The sequence below is a fragment of the Populus euphratica genome, unplaced genomic scaffold (assembly GCF_000495115.2).
Source record: "Populus euphratica unplaced genomic scaffold, PopEup_1.0 scaffold15.1, whole genome shotgun sequence".
Classification (NCBI taxonomy): Eukaryota; Viridiplantae; Streptophyta; class Magnoliopsida; order Malpighiales; family Salicaceae; genus Populus; species Populus euphratica.
This window is the reverse complement of record NW_011499874.1, coordinates 820088-838718: the sequence shown is the minus strand read 5'-3', so window position 1 is coordinate 838718 and position 18631 is coordinate 820088. Positions and strand designations below refer to the sequence as shown.

Below are 18631 nucleotides of genomic sequence, written 5' to 3'. Positions count from 1 at the left end.
TCTTTCTTGTCCTTTCTAAAGCTACAATTCATATATATATATATAATAGGAATGTGGTTCTCTTCTAAATTATTCAATGTTTTTTACATAAATACCCCTATTTGTTTTTAATATATTAAGTTGACTAACGTATCCTTATTTTATTTTTTTTATCAACAAGACACAAGTGTTTTAGGTAATTAAGATGTATGTGTTTGCTAGGATATACATTGGGACATTTAATATAATTTTTCTGTGATTTTAATCTAGTACCACAATGATTAATATAAAACACATGTTATTTAATTTGTTAGTGGATGTATTAATTTATTTGATAGTTATGGTTTATAAAGTTATATTAAACATCGAATCATTCTAATATATTAGTTTTAAATATAAGTAGTGTGTGTGTAAAGATAAACATTTTATTATAAGGATGAGATATTTTAAGTTTTAAGGATAAAATAGTAAACTGGTTATTTCTTAATAGGCTTTAATAATAAACCAATTACAATAAAGACATATTATTAGAAATTTTATTTTCCATCATATACAAATATCATATCTTCATAACTAGATTTCCGACAATCACATTCTAGATCATAACTAGATTTCCGACAATCACATTCTTTCTTTGTCTTAAATTCACACACTAAATACTCTCTAAGTATTAATGGGTGAGGTGCCACGTAACGGGGTTAAAAGTTTTTTTTGTAATTTTTATTTAAAAAACACTAAATTACTGTTTTTTTACATGATTTTTTTTATAATTTTATTTCATCATGCAAAAATATCTTTTTAGAAAATCAACTTGATTTCTTTCTAATTCAAAAATATTTAGTAAAAGCATTGAACCATAACACCCCATACAAATGTTGAAACATTAAGTAGATGAGTAAGGATTATATAATAGCAAATCATGATTTAAGATCAAAACTTAAGGTAGATGTAATTAAGAAAATAATTAACATATTTTGGCAGACCAAAGCATGAATGTTCGTGTCTTTGTGAGGTGAATGTTTCTTTTGAGACCATGAATGATGTCATTCTTTAATCATCCAAAGCAGAGAAGAGCATTTCTAGAGGTGCGCGTATGCGTGCATGCTTCTTCAGAAGACATAGCCCTGAAAGACTAATCAAATGAATAAATTTGCAGGTAGTTTAGGGCAAAGCTTAACTCAGTGTCAGAAACTTTTATTTTTTTTACCTTGGGCAGCAGCAGGTTTGTACTAACTGCTAGTGACCCATAATTTGAATTTTGGTGCTGAGTTAGGGGCTCGAAGCTGAAGAGAGCTGACCTCATGGAATGATCTTCATTTAACTGAGCCTGATCATTTTAGACCACAAATTACCATTCAACTCTCCTCTTGCTAGGCTTTTGGCAGAGGGAGACCCCTTTTTTTTTTTCACTTTGTGCATGCAGTTTTTGAATGTCCACACAAGGCAAGGCAAGAGACAGGAGTCAAATTGTACGCTAAAATGGTGGGATAGATTCGGCAATTAACATGTAAAATGTAAATAAATGATGGAATGACATATAAATAAAAAGTATGGGTGAAATAGTGTATTTTTAATTGATGTACGTTTTTTACGATGAAATTTTAATTAATGTTGCGGTTCTAAATGTGATATTTATTTAAATTTAGATTTAACTGATTGAATATTTTTTTTAAAACATAAAAAATTTATTAAAATTAAAATATCAAAGTGAGATTTTAAAATCTAAAATTTTGACAATCAGAATAATGATTCTGTAAAATAACTTCCAAGATCTTTTATAAAAATTTGAGCGTAACCCAATAATAAAATCAAAAGTTATGGTCATTTTGACTCATTATTTTAGTTTGGTATGACTAAATCTTCTTTTAGACCTAGGTCTATCTCATTGGTTTATAAATTTATTTTCTAAACCATACGTGTAATATGTTTGGAGTATATTCTCATCTAATTATATCATACCCATATATTTACTATTTGGAATCACTCGTAAGAACCACTATGTGAACAATAACTTTTTTTATATTTTAATTAGAGTTTCTTTTTGAATCTACAAGTTGCACAAAGATATATTTTGTTTACTTATAAAACATAATTGGAAGAAAAACTCATAAAATTCATAAAGCACGATATGTTTAAATATCGTTATTCTGAATTGTGATAATATAAAAATATGTTATATTTTTTAAATGGTATTATTCTACCAAAAGTTTTAATTTATTTTCCGTGATTCATGTTCTCCTCTCCTCCAAATCAATGGCAGCCATTGCTCACTAATAAGACATAAACCATAGTTATCAGACCCGACCTGGGAGTTGACCTGATCAAGAAGTTGGGTCCCAAGTTACATGGCTTGATCGAGTCAACTTGAATCAACCTGAAAAAATTAAAAAATATATTTGAAGTTTTAATACTTTATATTATAAATAATAAAATTTAAAATATTATTTTAAAAGATTTTTTATCCAATATTTAAAAAGTATTATGTTATTATACTATTTTTTTAAGTTGTAGTATTTAAATTAAAAAGATTTTTTATTACACATTGAAAAAATATAATTTTTTTTATTGTGAACAAAAAGTGTATATATTAAAGAGTTTTAAATCCTTGGAAAATAAAATATTCATTCAATTTTTATATAATAAACTTTAAAAATTGTTAATAATTAATTAAATATATATATATATATAAAAAGATGAGTCTTTAATTAGAAGGAGAAATACATTTAAAAAAAATTGAATCTCAACCAGGTTTTATCAAGTTTTTTTCATCCTAATCTTTTATTTTACTCCAACTAATTCAGTAATTGGATAAATTAAATCTTGGATAAACTTTCCAGATCGGTTCTAATTTAATAACTATCCAAGAACATAAAAAAAATGTGTTTGTTATATTATCATTATTAAGTAAGCAGAAACCCATTGACATTTTGTTTACAAACTTGACAAAATTGCATCATAATTCTTAAAATATTGAGAAAATCATAAGTGGCTTGACTTGATCTTTTGGTGACCAGTTTTTTAATGTAATTATTATTCTTTCATTAAGAATATTTTTACTTAAACATTACAGCATGAAGTATGTCTTCTTTATTAAATTATTTTAGTTGTTAACTCTATAGTCATTGATTTTAAAAATAAGATTTGAAAATCAACATTAGTTAAGGATTTAACAATCAATACTATTTGAAAACAGATGAAACATTTTCTCTACTTCACCCAATAAGATGAACCTTCTCTTGATTACTCAATTACCTTCATGTAGTTTATGTTATACTTAATATCTGTTTGTTTTTTACTCTTGATTAAGATAACGCGTAGTCATAATTAAAATATAACACTCCCTATATGAAATAACTTAATAATTTCAAGTTCAAAGATCATTTACAAAACTATCATGTAACCTTTTCATAAATATAGATGATCTCTGCACATGAAATTTTCTTGCGGATCAATTCGATACAAATGTAATCTGACAAGCATTTGCATATTAGTTTTATAAAAAAAAATAACATAATATGTATCGGTTTCAACAACTTTAATTAATATCCAGTTTTAATAGAACATTGATCAAGAATAATTATAAATAATATTTTGATGCAATGATAATTTTATAATTATGATAATTTTTTTTATTTTTCTTGCAAAGCATTTTTATCTTATAAACTTTACATTTATTCTAGATTTATTAATTACATATAAATGAATATTAAAGTTAAAATAAATCTTTTTTAATAATAAATATATTTTATATGAATAAAATTAATATTATAAATTACCTGCATGTCATTTTCGCTCACAAATACTTCTCAGTGAATCGCATTTCATACCTTATCGTTTTCAACGTCAGCTACAATTTATGATAAAACTCAATATAATCTCTTCCCACGGGGTAAAATCCCAAAGCCAAGGGAAGGTCCTTTTCCTATTTTATTCTTCCATGTTCTTTTCTTTCTTGTCCTTTCTAAAGCTACAATTCATATATATATATATAATAGGAATGTGGTTCTCTTCTAAATTATTCAATGTTTTTTACATAAATACCCCTATTTTTTTTTAATATATTAAGTTGACTAACGTATCCTTATTTTATTTTTTTTATCAACAAGACACAAGTGTTTTAGGTAATTAAGATGTATGTGTTTGCTAGGATATACATTGGGACATTTAATATAATTTTTCTGTGATTTTAATCTAGTACCACAATGATTAATATAAAACACATGTTATTTAATTTGTTAGTGGATGTATTAATTTATTTGATAGTTATGGTTTATAAAGTTATATTAAACATCGAATCATTCTAATATATTAGTTTTAAATATAAGTAGTGTGTGTGTAAAGATAAACATTTTATTATAAGGATGAGATATTTTAAGTTTTAAGGATAAAATAGTAAACTGGTTATTTCTTAATAGGCTTTAATAATAAACCAATTACAATAAAGACATATTATTAGAAATTTTATTTTCCATCATATACAAATATCATATCTTCATAACTAGATTTCCGACAATCACATTCTTTCTTTGTCTTAAATTCACACACTAAATACTCTCTAAGTATTAATGGGTGAGGTGCCACGTAACGGGGTTAAAAGTTTTTTTTGTAATTTTTATTTTAAAAACACTAAATTACTGCTTTTTTACATGATTTTTTTTATAATTTTATTTCATCATGCAAAAATATCTTTTTAGAAAATCAACTTGATTTCTTTCTAATTCAAAAATATTTAGTAAAAGCATTGAACCATAACACCCCATACAAATGTTGAAACATTAAGTAGATGAGTAAGGATTATATAATAGCAAATCATGATTTAAGATCAAAACTTAAGGTAGATGTAATTAAGAAAATAATTAACATATTTTGGCAGACCAAAGCATGAATGTTCGTGTCTTTGTGAGGTGAATGTTTCTTTTGAGACCATGAATGATGTCATTCTTTAATCATCCAAAGCAGAGAAGAGCATTTCTAGAGGTGCGCGTATGCGTGCATGCTTCTTCAGAAGACATAGCCCTGAAAGACTAATCAAATGAATAAATTTGCAGGTAGTTTAGGGCAAAGCTTAACTCAGTGTCAGAAACTTTTATTTTTTTACCTTGGGCAGCAGCAGGTTTGTACTAACTGCTAGTGACCCATAATTTGAATTTTGGTGCTGAGTTAGGGGCTCGAAGCTGAAGAGAGCTGACCTCATGGAATGATCTTCATTTAACTGAGCCTGATCATTTTAGACCACAAATTACCATTCAACTCTCCTCTTGCTAGGCTTTTGGCAGAGGGAGACCCCTTTTTTTTTTTCACTTTGTGCATGCAGTTTTTGAATGTCCACACAAGGCAAGGCAAGAGACAGGAGTCAAATTGTACGCTAAAATGGTGGGATAGATTCGGCAATTAACATGTAAAATGTAAATAAATGATGGAATGACATATAAATAAAAAGTATGGGTGAAATAGTGTATTTTTAATTGATGTACGTTTTTTACGATGAAATTTTAATTAATGTTGCGGTTCTAAATGTGATATTTATTTAAATTTAGATTTAACTGATTGAATATTTTTTTTAAAACATAAAAAATTTATTAAAATTAAAATCTCAAAGTGAGATTTTAAAATCTAAAATTTTGACAATCAGAATAATGATTCTGTAAAATAACTTCCAAGATCTTTTATAAAAATTTGAGCGTAACCCAATAATAAAATCAAAAGTTATGGTCATTTTGACTCATTATTTTAGTTTGGTATGACTAAATCTTCTTTTAGACCTAGGTCTATCTCATTGGTTTATAAATTTATTTTCTAAACCATACGTGTAATATGTTTGGAGTATATTCTCATCTAATTATATCATACCCATATATTTACTATTTGGAATCACTCGTAAGAACCACTATGTGAACAATAACTTTTTTTATATTTTAATTAGAGTTTCTTTTTGAATCTACAAGTTGCACAAAGATATATTTTGTTTACTTATAAAACATAATTGGAAGAAAAACTCATAAAATTCATAAAGCACGATATGTTTAAATATCGTTATTCTGAATTGTGATAATATAAAAATATGTTATATTTTTTAAATGGTATTATTCTACCAAAAGTTTTAATTTATTTTCCGTGATTCATGTTCTCCTCTCCTCCAAATCAATGGCAGCCATTGCTCACTAATAAGATATAAACCATAGTTATCAGACCCGACCTGGGAGTTGACCTGATCAAGAAGTTGGGTCCCAAGTTACATGGCTTGATCGAGTCAACTTGAATCAACCTGAAAAAATTAAAAAATATATTTGAAGTTTTAATACTTCATATTATAAATAATAAAATTTAAAATATTATTTTAAAAGATTTTTTATCCAATATTTAAAAAGTATTATGTTATTATACTATTTTTTTAAGTTGTAGTATTTAAATTAAAAAGATTTTTTATTACACATTGAAAAAACATAATTTTTTTTATTGTGAACAAAAAGTGTATATATTAAAGAGTTTTAAATCCTTGGAAAATAAAATATTCATTCAATTTTTATATAATAAACTTTAAAAATTGTTAATAATTAATTAAATATATATATATATATAAAAAGATGAGTCTTTAATTAGAAGGAGAAATACATTTAAAAAAAATTGAATCTCAACCAGGTTTTATCAAGTTTTTTTCATCCTAATCTTTTATTTTACTCCAACTAATTCAGTAATTGGATAAATTAAATCTTGGATAAACTTTCCAGATCGGTTCTAATTTAATAACTATCCAAGAACATAAAAAAAATGTGTTTGTTATATTATCATTATTAAGTAAGCAGAAACCCATTGACATTTTGTTTACAAACTTGACAAAATTGCACTCACAGAACCAAATTTTGCGGGCGAAAAAGAAAGAAAGAAAAACTGTCCCCGTATTCGGGTCCTTCCTATACATGCAGGCAACTGACCTATCAATCATGTGTCTGATTCGATTGACAAAAGGATAGTTATTTTTGCATATTAGTAATTTAAAAAAAAAATATGGGTGAAATATCATTATCTATATATATATATTGAAATTAAAAAACACGACATTCCAGCTTGTTATTATTTTGAATCATGACATCTTTTTTAAAAAAAAATATGGAATAAGCTGCACATGACTGGAGAAGAGAGAAGAAAAGGAAAAGAAAAGAAAATTAAAAATATTAAAAATATATCAAAATTTTGATTGTAACACCATCAATATCTATAAAAATACTTTAATAAAACAAATCTAATAATACAAAAAAAATCACTACTAATGATCTAAATGGGCTATACCTATCGCCAAAAATAAATAAGTCATTAACCATTTTTAGGTGATAAATATAACTCATTTAAATTACAGTTAATGATATTTTTTTATATTATTAAATTTATTTCATCAATATTTATCTAACAATACCTGTAGTGTTATAATAAAAGTTTTGGTGTATCTTCATGATCCTTTTTTTTAATTATTTCTTTCTTTTTCATTACAAATAAAAAACAAAAGAGTAAAAAAATCTTGAAAATATATCAAAACTCTAATTATAACATCATTAATATAATCAAAAATATTTTAATAAGATAAATTCAACAATACCAAGAATATCACTAATAATAACCCACGCAAGTCATACTTACTTCTAAAAGCAAATGATCCATTTGTCCCTTTTAAGAGACAAGTATAATTTGCCCAGTTTATTATTATTGATATTTTTATTATTATTTAATTTATCTTGCTAAGATTTTTATCAAAAATTTTATGGTAATATTATAATAAAAACTAGGTTAAGATTTTTATGGTAATATTATAATAAAAACTAGTGTAGCTTGAAGGTTTTTTTTCTTTTTATATATAACTTATTTCATAATTTTTTTAAAATATCATAATTCAAAATAATGACCACTTAAACCATCACGATTCCAAACAGTGACAAGCGTGAATGCCTCATTTTCATACAGTGATATGTACAAGCAACCAATGTTATTTTGTTAATATATTTTTTTAAAAATCATTCTCTCCCTAAAAATGTTATTTTGTTAATATATTTTTTTTAAAATCATTCTCTCCCTAAAATTGCACTGGTTTAAATCATTCTCTCCCTAAAATTGCACTGGTACAATAATATTTATATAAAAAAAAAATCCTGTAACTGCCACACGTGTCTCTGATGTAAAAATTAAAGCACTGCAAAAAAAATAAAACTAAAGCCATGAAAAACAATAATAATACCAGCTTCACGTGAACACATGTCAGTGACCTCCCTGCAAGTTTTCAGTTACCAGCACACAGCCCCCCCAAGATTCACCACCCACCATATCCGTACCCTTCTTTTCCTTTTTAGCCTTTCAGAAATTTTTACGACAGTAGAAAGATAGGCCACACCTTTTGCTTTCATGTTTTTGTTAGGCCCAAGAACTGAGTCAAACACGCTATCTCTCTATCTGTATGCATGTATGTATGCAATTTGAGATGCATAAACTCAACTCGGGCTGTCTCCCGCCACTCAGACACCACCACCCAATGTACCCTCCACGTGGGGGCTCTGTACAATCCCTTTCTTTTTCTTGGCTCTCTGCAACTATAAACTGCAGCAGCTACCGTCCACTCGCTAGCAGACACGCCACCCCACTACACCTGCAATACCCGATCCAATCTAATAATATTCATAAATCATTGTTCTTCTAACTCGCACTGTTCCCTCCCCCAGCTAGCCTGAGAGGGACACCCACTATTTTATCTGGCCTTTTTTTTTAAAAAAAAAAACTATTATTACTGTCTACTACGGCAATAAATGTAACAAATACAAGAAAACAAATGGCAGGCGCCGCTTAGCAGGGCCGTACATCTGGGGGTTTGCTTGGTTTCTAGGGCTGACATCATCATTACCGCCCTTTATGTGTAGTCACAAGACACACACGTTGAGTTCTGTAAGACGCGCTCTTCCCTCTCATGTCTAATCAGGCGGCGGCTATGATATTCAATTGTTCTTTCTTTTTATTTATTATTTTAAAAGCTTGTAGGACCCATATTAAGTATTGTACGGTGTGATCATATGACTTGTTTTTAAAATAATATATTATAAAAATAATTTAAAAAATAAAAATTTCAAGCTAGATATAAATAAATAACCCTAGAGACTAGTGCTAATGATAACTCGTTTCTTCAGATATTCACGTGTGTATCCTTCCTTGATAGAATCTAAGGACCGAGAGCTAGTCTTTTGGCAAAATGAATGGGTGAGTGGGAACATAGAATTATTTGTGGAATAGGGCCATCCCCTTCCACCGGCTAAGTGTGATTTTGTTATTTTAAAAGTATTTTATTAAAAAATATTAAAATATTTTTTTATTTTTATATTAGCACGTTAAAATCATAAAAATAAAATATTAATTTAAGATTTTCAAAGGTAAATATTAAAAAAAAATAAAAAATAAAATCCACTGAACCTTCAATAGGCTGCAACACCCCGTGATAACGTGCCTCCTACTTATTATCAAATTATATGAAAAAAGAAAAGGGTAAAGTTAATCATGAATTGGATCTAATAAAAATATCATGCTTCTTTCTTTAAGGACAGCAATGCCATCAGATTTTAATATTTATTAGCTTTATTAATAAAGTAGTCAGTGCAAATGATAGATAATTTGGCTCGTAAATTCACTCAGTGGAATACACAGTGGGCATAAGCTCAGACATCCCCGGCACTCGAAATGTTTGCCTCACGTGACAGCTTCAATTTAGGGACGCCCTCGGCAGTCGGCTCCCCTGATGCTTGCAGCTTCCGGTTTTCCGCCTATGATCATAAAGATCCTAAGGAGTTTTTAGGAAATAGCCTTATCAAAATCAAAATTATATCTTCTGACCCCCTTATTTTATAAAATTCATATTCGTTGCTGTTATCCATGAGGTTAGAACTCTTAGCTTTTTAATCTTAATAAAATAAATAATTATAAACACATTCAAATTCATATTTCGCTTTATCAACTACGATCACTGATAAATCTATGGATTTTTTTATTTTTGTTTTAAAAAACTCGTTCTCTTCACTTTCTATTCACATTAATGTTTATCAAAATATCAATTAAAACTCAATCTAATTAAAAGATTATTTAATATTGTAGCAGCTTTTCTTTTTAGGTACCAATCTCATAGAAAAAAATTATTTAGTTAGATAAATAGCTTACATTTGTTGCACTGAATCTTGCACATAATTGTATTTCAAAGTTTGTTATGTAAAGGTTAAAATAATATTTTTTTATTAATATAGTTTTAACAAAACATATTTTTTTTAAAAAATCATAACTAAAAATATTTTTATTAAATCTATATTTCTAGAATGACAATCATAAAAACTATTAATAATTTTTTTTATGTTTTAAAATTATTTTTGTGTATTAACATTAAAAATAAAATAAAATAATATTTTAATATATATTTTAATAAAAAATAATTTAAAATAAAAAATTAATCAAATTCCCAAACATCACCGAAAGAAGGTCACAGAATAGTAACGTCTTTGATGCGCCAAACCTGGTAAGGATCCGAAAGGCTTGCAAAGAAAAAGAAACGAAAACGAGAATATAGATTTGCATATACAAAGGGCATATGATTTCTTTTAATATAAACAAGCTGATCGTGCCGTCCAGCCGACGATTACGGGTGACTACGTGGGACCCTCCACTTTTATACTCTCTTTCCCTCCTTATGCATCCTCTCTTTTCACATTTCTCCTTCTCTCTCATACTCTACCTCTTGAAAGCTTCCTTCTCTTTTCATCATCACTTTCTGCTCCCTTCCTTTCATGGCTTCTTCAAGGGAAGGACACTACAGGGGAGTTCGAAAGAGACCATGGGGTCGCTATGCTGCAGAAATACGTGACCCATGGAAGAAAACCCGGGTATGGCTAGGCACATTTGATACACCTGAAGAAGCTGCTCTTGCTTATGATGGTGCAGCTCGTTCTCTTCGTGGAGCTAAGGCGAAGACTAACTTCCCATCACCACCTTCCACTTCTGGTCTCTCTCTGGACCTCAATCTTCCATCCGACCCTCACCACCACCACCTTCGTTGGAGTTCAAGTCCTCATGTGGGGTCCCACAGGTTTGGTGGTCTTGGTGAGTTCTTGCAGACTGGAGTGGTTTTTAAAGAAATGAACTTCAATGCTACTGAGGCTGCAGCGGCTTCTGGGCCAGTCGTGAAAATAGAGGGTCCTAGTGTTGGTGCTGTAGCTGGAGCTCCGGTGCCGGAAAGTGTTGCTCCGGCTTCGTTTTTGGGGATGGTGCGACGTGGGTTGCCAATAGATTTGAACGAGCCTCCACCTTTGTGGCTGTGACTGAATATTAATAGTAACAATTAACTGATGATGACGATGAAGAAGAAGAAGACGGTCTGTCTCTTTTTGTTCTTCTAAGGCATATCTTGCGGCTGGTTTTTATTATTAACCTTACCACTATCTCTTATTTTCCTTTTTTTTCTCTTTTTTTTTTTTCCCTTCCTATTGCACCGTCTGCTTCACCATCTACACCTTGTATCAAGGCAAGAAAAGGGAGTATTATTAACAACAAAATATTTATAAACTAAGAATCATGAAGGAGTTGTTTGTATATATATAATGTTTTCTTAGTTTTAATGGAAAGTCACTTCTTTTCGTCCGTTCTATTATATTCTTGTCGATCCATCTCTGCCCTTTTCCGGCCTTGATGGATTTGCCATCCTGGTTTAGACTTTAGACACACAAGGAAGAAAAAAAGAATTATTGGATGCAAAGGCTCCTTTTGTTTGCCTTTATGCGATTTCCCCTCACGCGCTTGCCTGTTTCGAGACGCGCTAGAAGTTTGAGCTTCTGCTTGCGGCAGTCTTGCAAGAACCAGTGTTGAGTGCTTTAAACCTCACTTGTAAAGACATCAAGGGCGGGGCTATAAAATCTATGTGGGTGCCGGTCGGCTAGTGAACATATTAAGATCATACAGTTATTCAAACATACCAAAAGCGGATTCGAAAGTTACATATTAAGGACCATTTTGTAAGTTTTGTCATTGCAATGACCATTATGTAGAAAAACTTCAGACTTATTTGCAAAATTTATAATACTTATCTTTAACAATTACTAGATTTGCTATTATTAGTTTGAGTGCTTTGTATTTTAGAGTTGTTGAAGGCTTACAAATCCATGAAATTAGTTGAAGTATATATAAATTAATATTTTATAATAATTAAAAAAAATACTTCTTTTCTAATTTTGGGAGAGTCTTGGCCCCGCATGCACTCCCTAGTTTCCACCCATTCTGATATGGGAGCAATAGTCCTTCTCAGCATGATTGATATGAAAAAAAAGAAACGATATAATATTGTTAATTGTATGATTAATCTATTTTATCAAGTAAAAAATGGCATATGAATGGCTTGGAGTTCGATTTCGGAATTTTGGGAATCGCATATATACAGGCGCATAGATTGGGTGAAAAAGACATCATTTTTTAAATTAAATGACCAAATTGCAACCTTCATCAAATGTGGGGTGTGTGTTTTGTGTCCTAGAGGCCCACCTCCCAACAAGCAGCCTTTCTTCCTGTGAAAAAGCTCTCCAAAAAACTGTTCCATCAATTGATTAGTGGGAGTGCTAATTAAGGTTGTTAAAAATTAAACACAGCGAGAATCGATGGTTTTTTTATCTTTAATTTTTAATTTCTGGTTTATGTTATATCACGAGCTAAAGACATAACTATTATATTGATAAAGTTTAGCTTTTTTAAAAAAGAAAGGAATACACTCTTTTCTCTTCCTTTTGGATCGGATCGGTTTCCTTTTGCAATTCCTGTAAACAATAAGTTACACAGTAAAATAAAAAAAATATTTTTCAAATAAAAAGCATTTAAGTATGAGATTAAGGGTGTGTTTTTTGTTTTTCACAATAATTTTTTTTATTTTAATATTTAATTAAATAAAAAATAAAAAATATATACCGGCGTACTTAGAGGTGTCCGAGCCTTTTAGATAATATGCGTGACGTCTTCTCACATCTAAAAACACCCTTCTACAATGTTGTTGGAAATGTCACCGTGTTCTATTTCTATTGATGCAACATGTGTCTATGTGAATGATCTAGTTTGTTTTTCGTTGGTTTTTTTCCTCTTTATCTCTCTTTATCCCTAGAAAAATATAGATTAACCCATTATTGGTATTTTAATTTCAGTTCTTATTATTTTGATTTTTTATTTTTTTATTTTATCTATTTTATATTTATTTATTTTTAATTTCATCATTTAATTTTAATTTATCAAATATTATATTTTTTAAATTGATCTTTATTATTTGGATTTCTAATTTTTTGTCTAGGCTTTTTTATAAAAGTTTTACTAGTTTTAATCTCATCCTTTCATTCAAATAGATAGTATTATATTTTTTATTTTGCTTCTCATTGTTTTGATTTCTAATATTTTTTTCTTAGTTTTTTTTATAACAGTTATTATTCTTTTTAATCTTACCCTTCAATCAAAACATTATTTTTTTATATTAATTTTAACCTTTATTCTTCTTAATTTTATCCTTTAATATTTAATTGACTGAGAATTGAATTTTTTTATTTTTTTTAAATTAAATATTTTAGGTCTAATCATCTAGGTCATAAGTTTGAAAAATTAACATAAATTTTATAATTTTTTATAATGCTTTTACCTATTTTAATTTTATAGTTTAGATAATATGTTTGACATGATATTTCGGTTCATTTTACTCTATATCAGTACTTGTATCACTTATGTCAATACTTTGCACATCTTTTTTGCAAAAAGAATAGTTAGTTGATTTGATGGTAGTGAGTTCAATCAAGCTTTTCATTGTTAGCAAGTATATTTTCAAATCATTTTTTTGTAAAAAATTTCATTTTCTTTGTCCCTTTTAAAATATCACTTTATCCGTTTATCATAATTATTTCTCACTTTAGAAGATAAAATGGATGGATTTGGCTTAATTTCCCTTTTTTTTGTTTCATTTTTCAATCTTCAAAAACGTAAATTAAGGACATATGTGTTTGGATTCTTTATTCAAAAAAGCAAAATCAACAACCAATATCAATATAATTTTTGAAAATCACTTTGTTTGCATTTGAAAATTTCTGACAAGCAACTGTTAGGTGTTTACATCTTTTGAAATAAAAAAAAACAAAAACAGATAAATGCTCTCTTTTTTTTTCAAACTCAGTTTTTAGAAATTGGAAAAAAACAAACAACCGAAGTGGAGTAATTTTTTGCATGTTAAATCAGAACCTCGTCGTTAGCGGCTGTGTAAAGGCAACACGATTTCGTATAACAACCTCTTCGATTTATAAGCTAGACGAGGTACAAGGGACCACCATCCCTAAACAAAAACGTTGCAACAGTTACATCTGAAAGGCTATAATCTAAACTAGGATGATTAATTTAGATTAATTAGGACAGTGAACCTGGCAAGCCATTTCCTTGGGTCCTTGGAAACAAGGTTGACTGGTTTGTTTGGGAAAAAGAAGTACAGGCCAAATCTAAATGCTCTTCGCCATGTACAGACCGTAAGGTACTTGAACAATGGAAAGAAGAGGCATTCATGTTTTGTTTTTTCCAGTTAATTAACTGATTAGGCACTCATGCTAATTAATCCTCAGTGATGATTAATTAAGGCGGCACATGGATGGAACTGAATGATTGATGGGGCTGTAAAGAGAACTCCTCCTCCCTCATGGCCTGATATGTAAGATGGTACGTACACGTATAAAGAAAGCATTTTTAGATTCCACTCCATGATCATAGGGTCAAGAATCAGTCCAATATTCAAGTTGTCTTGTTCAATGATCTTATGAGATAGTATTCGAATATTTTATGGTAAAGGAAAGGGTCCAGATACCACTGAAAGATTGAAGATAGGAATTAGGTAACGACAGCAGCCAGGTATCCCTAAAAAAATTTACCAGTTGCCAAAAAAAAAAAAAAAAACAACCTTGTCAAGATGTCGTATTCTCGTACATGTTTGTGGCCCGAACAAATACTGTAATGTAAGTGGGGCAAGAAGACTGGAAAAGAGTATAATGTAGCAAAAAAGAAAGCTTTAATTTATCGTATTTTTAATGCCTCTCCCTTTCTTGGCATTGTAGATTTCATATCAAAGTAACTTGTAGATTCTTTTGAGCTTTGAATAATTTAGGAAGATGGTGAAAATTATAATAGACAGAGATCGCCACAGTTGACCGGTCAACCTTTTCATTTTCTGCCTTTTTGTCGCTGGACGGTGGATTTGTCTGCTAAACAAGTAAATCTCAACGAGAATCCTCAAATGTGCATCATCTAGCTATTTTTTTAAGAGAAGAAAGGGGTGGAGATGGGAGAGAGCTCTCAATGTCCCCCTCAATTGTCACTTTTCGGTATAGTAAAATGCCAGCCATTGTCCCACTCGTTCGTGATTCATCATCCATCAAGCAACATTCCTCTTCCAAATCAAAGTCCTGTTCTTTGGTACAGAATGCAAGTCATTTTTATTTATTCATTCATTCTCAATTATTTGTATGCTTTGAACAAAAGAGTAGTAATATATATTTGTGTATTATTATGCGTGTTATTTTTAATAATACATCCATCACACATGTCAACACACCAGCTCCATAAGAGTAGACCTTCTTTTTTCCTGGATTTTTTTTTTAAAAAAAAGCATGCACACATCTCTTAATTCTTTATAGTGTAGAGCAAGTTAAGAGAGAACAAGAGAGAATACGAGGGGAGAAGAAAACATAGCGAGATTTGGGATTGTGAGAAACTTGCACCGAGGAGAAAGTGATTTACTATTTCTTTGAAGCTAGTGAATTAATTATTCTATTTATCTGGCCATGAATGTTTTCTCATCCTAAGTTTTATAGCGTTAAAAAATATTGGGTCATTTATTGTTATTTCTCAATTATTTAATTATGTGAAACTCGCCATTTTGTGTGCATATTTGTTCCTTGGGCTATTAATTTAAAGCTTAATGGTGTGTCCAAAGTGCATTTAGTTTTTGGATCGAATTTTGGGTAAACGAGTTGTTTATTTATTTTGCTATTAACTTGGACGTGGTCCCGTTAATGTTTCCTCATCCTGAGATTTTAGCCATTGAATTCGAGATTAGCGTTGAATTCAATCCATGAAATTGACAAGAAAAGGACAGGGAAGTATATCAAAATTAACAAAGCAGGAAGCAATGAAGACAATCTCTCTAAATAGATGAAGGTTTTGGAAAGCAAAAGTATAGTAATTTGATTAATTTATTAAAAGACGCGTGGAAAGGCAAGAACGGTGATTGAGGTTTAAAGGCACTTGTGCCACGAGCATTTTGGGATGGGGATGATGGTGAATATGTTTTTACGTGGTATTGATTTTATTAATTTTAAATTATATTTATTATTATTAAAAAAAATTATCTTTAATATTAATTTATTTTGAATTAATAGATCTAATATTTAATTAATAAATATAGAATAAAAATAAAGCTTGTAGAACAAAAATACTTTATAAACAAATATAAAAATGTTATAATTATGAGTTTTTATGGTATTAAAGTATTATTCCTGATTAATATTCCATTAAAATTGAATATTAATTAAAGATGTTGAGATTGATATATATTATTTATTTTTTTATGAAACAAAGCAGCTACTTTCATAAATTGAGGTATAAGGGATACATAAAACTAATATACAAGTACTTGTTAGATGACATATGCACTGAATTGACCCATAATTTTTTTTTATATGTACAGGTCATCTATGTCTATGAAAATGTCTTGTGATAGTTTTGTAAGTGATCTTAAAATTTAATATTACTAAGTTATCTTATATATAAAGTATTGTGTTTTGACACTGACTACACGTTGTCCTAATAAATGATAACAAACAGGTAGATATTAAGTATAACATAAATTATATGAATGTATTTGAATAAATAAGAGATGATTCATCATTCTACGTGAATTAAAAAAATATTTCATTTATTCTCAAATAATATTGATTATGAAATCCTTAGTCAAAATGAAATGAGTTTTAAAAGGAGTATTAAATTTTTATTCAAAAAATCAATGATTATAATATTGAGAACTAATATGATTTGATAAAATTGACAAAAGAGTTTCAAAATCTTATTTAAAGAATCAATGATTATAATATTGAAAATTAACATAATTTGACAAAACTGACATGCTCCATACTATAATATCTAAATCAGAATATTATTAATAAAGGAATAATAATTACACTAAAATATTAAGTCAAAATATTTATAATTTTTTTAATATTTGATAGATTATAACAGCTTACTATATAATGTACTTTATCTTTAAATATATTAAATCTTATTTTTATAATTTCTATAGAAAATGAATGGTGACTGAATATACAATTTTTTTAAAAATATTTTTATTAAAATATGACTTGGTGCATGGTGATGCATTCAAATGAAAGAATATTATTTTATTTAGTGTTTTAACCCTATCCAGTAGAAAAATGATACACAAATAGATTTTTAAAATTAAATTCTAACACAAACTTATGTGTCAACATGTGAATAGTAAAGAGTGAATCTCGTAACTTTTATAGCTTGATTTAAGTTGTTTCTAAACTTTTGATATAAAGAGAAATCAAGAGTATATTTAGTTAGAGATCAAAAGTTTGCTTTAATAAAAAATTTATTTTTATAACTTTTAACTTATATATGTATTTTTTTTATTTAAGAATTTATTTTAAGGCAATTTTACTAAACATGTTTGTAGTTTAAAGTCATTTTAATTTATTTTTTTAATAATTTATTTGTATATAATTATTTGTAGGCTATGATTAGAATTTTAAAAACCATGTGAAATAGATTCTTAAATGATTGGCCTTCTACAAAAAAGTACTGATGTGTACGTGTGTTAGATAATTTTATATGAAATGTTTAGTTAAAAGGTGTTTGGAATAAAGGTTGGATTGTATTTTTGAAAATTTTATATTTTTTTAGATTTAAATTAATTTTTATATTTTTAAATTGTTTTAATATATCAATGTTAAAAATAAAATTTTAAAAATAAAAAATATATATTATGTTAATATATTTTAAAATAAAAATCAATTTAAGAAAAACATCTAACAAACTTTCAAATATATTTTTGTGGAGCACTACTACAATCAAGCTTTCCTGTCATTGTGTAAAGTGTGGCAACTAATACTTTGCTTTTTATTTAAAAACATATTAAAAAAATTTATTTTTATTTTTAATATAAGCATATTAAAACAATAAAGAAAATAATTAAAAAATAATATTAATGTAATATTTTTAAAGCAGAAGACAGCCAAATAGCAGCTGCGATGAGCTTGCAGTGGCCACTTATTGCTCAAAAGTTTACCTACCAACTACTGCCCTTGAAAGGACGAGAATATTAATTATTTGGAAATGGCTTTAACAACAATAATTATAAGCTTTCTTTTCTGGGTTGTGTTTGGAAGAGGGAATAAGAATATCCCGTGCTCCATGATGGATAGCAAGGCCTGTCCAGAAACAAAGGGTACAAATGTCAAAGTCTTGGGCAAATAAAAGAGATTGGAGATGTCGAATATAGTTGTCAGAGAAGTGAAATTGCAGTGAGGAATAAATCAGACAAAAATAAATAAATAAAAGAACAGAATAATAAAAG

At 28.4% G+C, this 18631-nt stretch overlaps 1 protein-coding gene across 1 annotated transcript; it reads left to right on the top strand.

Moving 5' to 3' along the window:
* Window positions 1-10635: 10635 nt before the first annotated feature.
* Window positions 10636-11579, top strand: ERF12 (ERF domain protein 12). Its single transcript, XM_011029485.1, has one exon. It carries the CDS (start codon window positions 10776-10778, stop codon window positions 11304-11306), a length of 531 nt encoding a protein of 176 aa, XP_011027787.1. The 5' UTR covers window positions 10636-10775; the 3' UTR covers window positions 11307-11579.
* The last annotated feature ends 7052 nt before the right edge of the window (window positions 11580-18631 follow it).

Bases quoted from the DNA above. Each gene is read 5' to 3' on its own strand.
- ERF12 (XM_011029485.1), top strand. From the start codon at position 10,776: ATGGCTTCTTCAAGGGAAGGACACTACAGGGGAGTTCGAAAGAGACCA.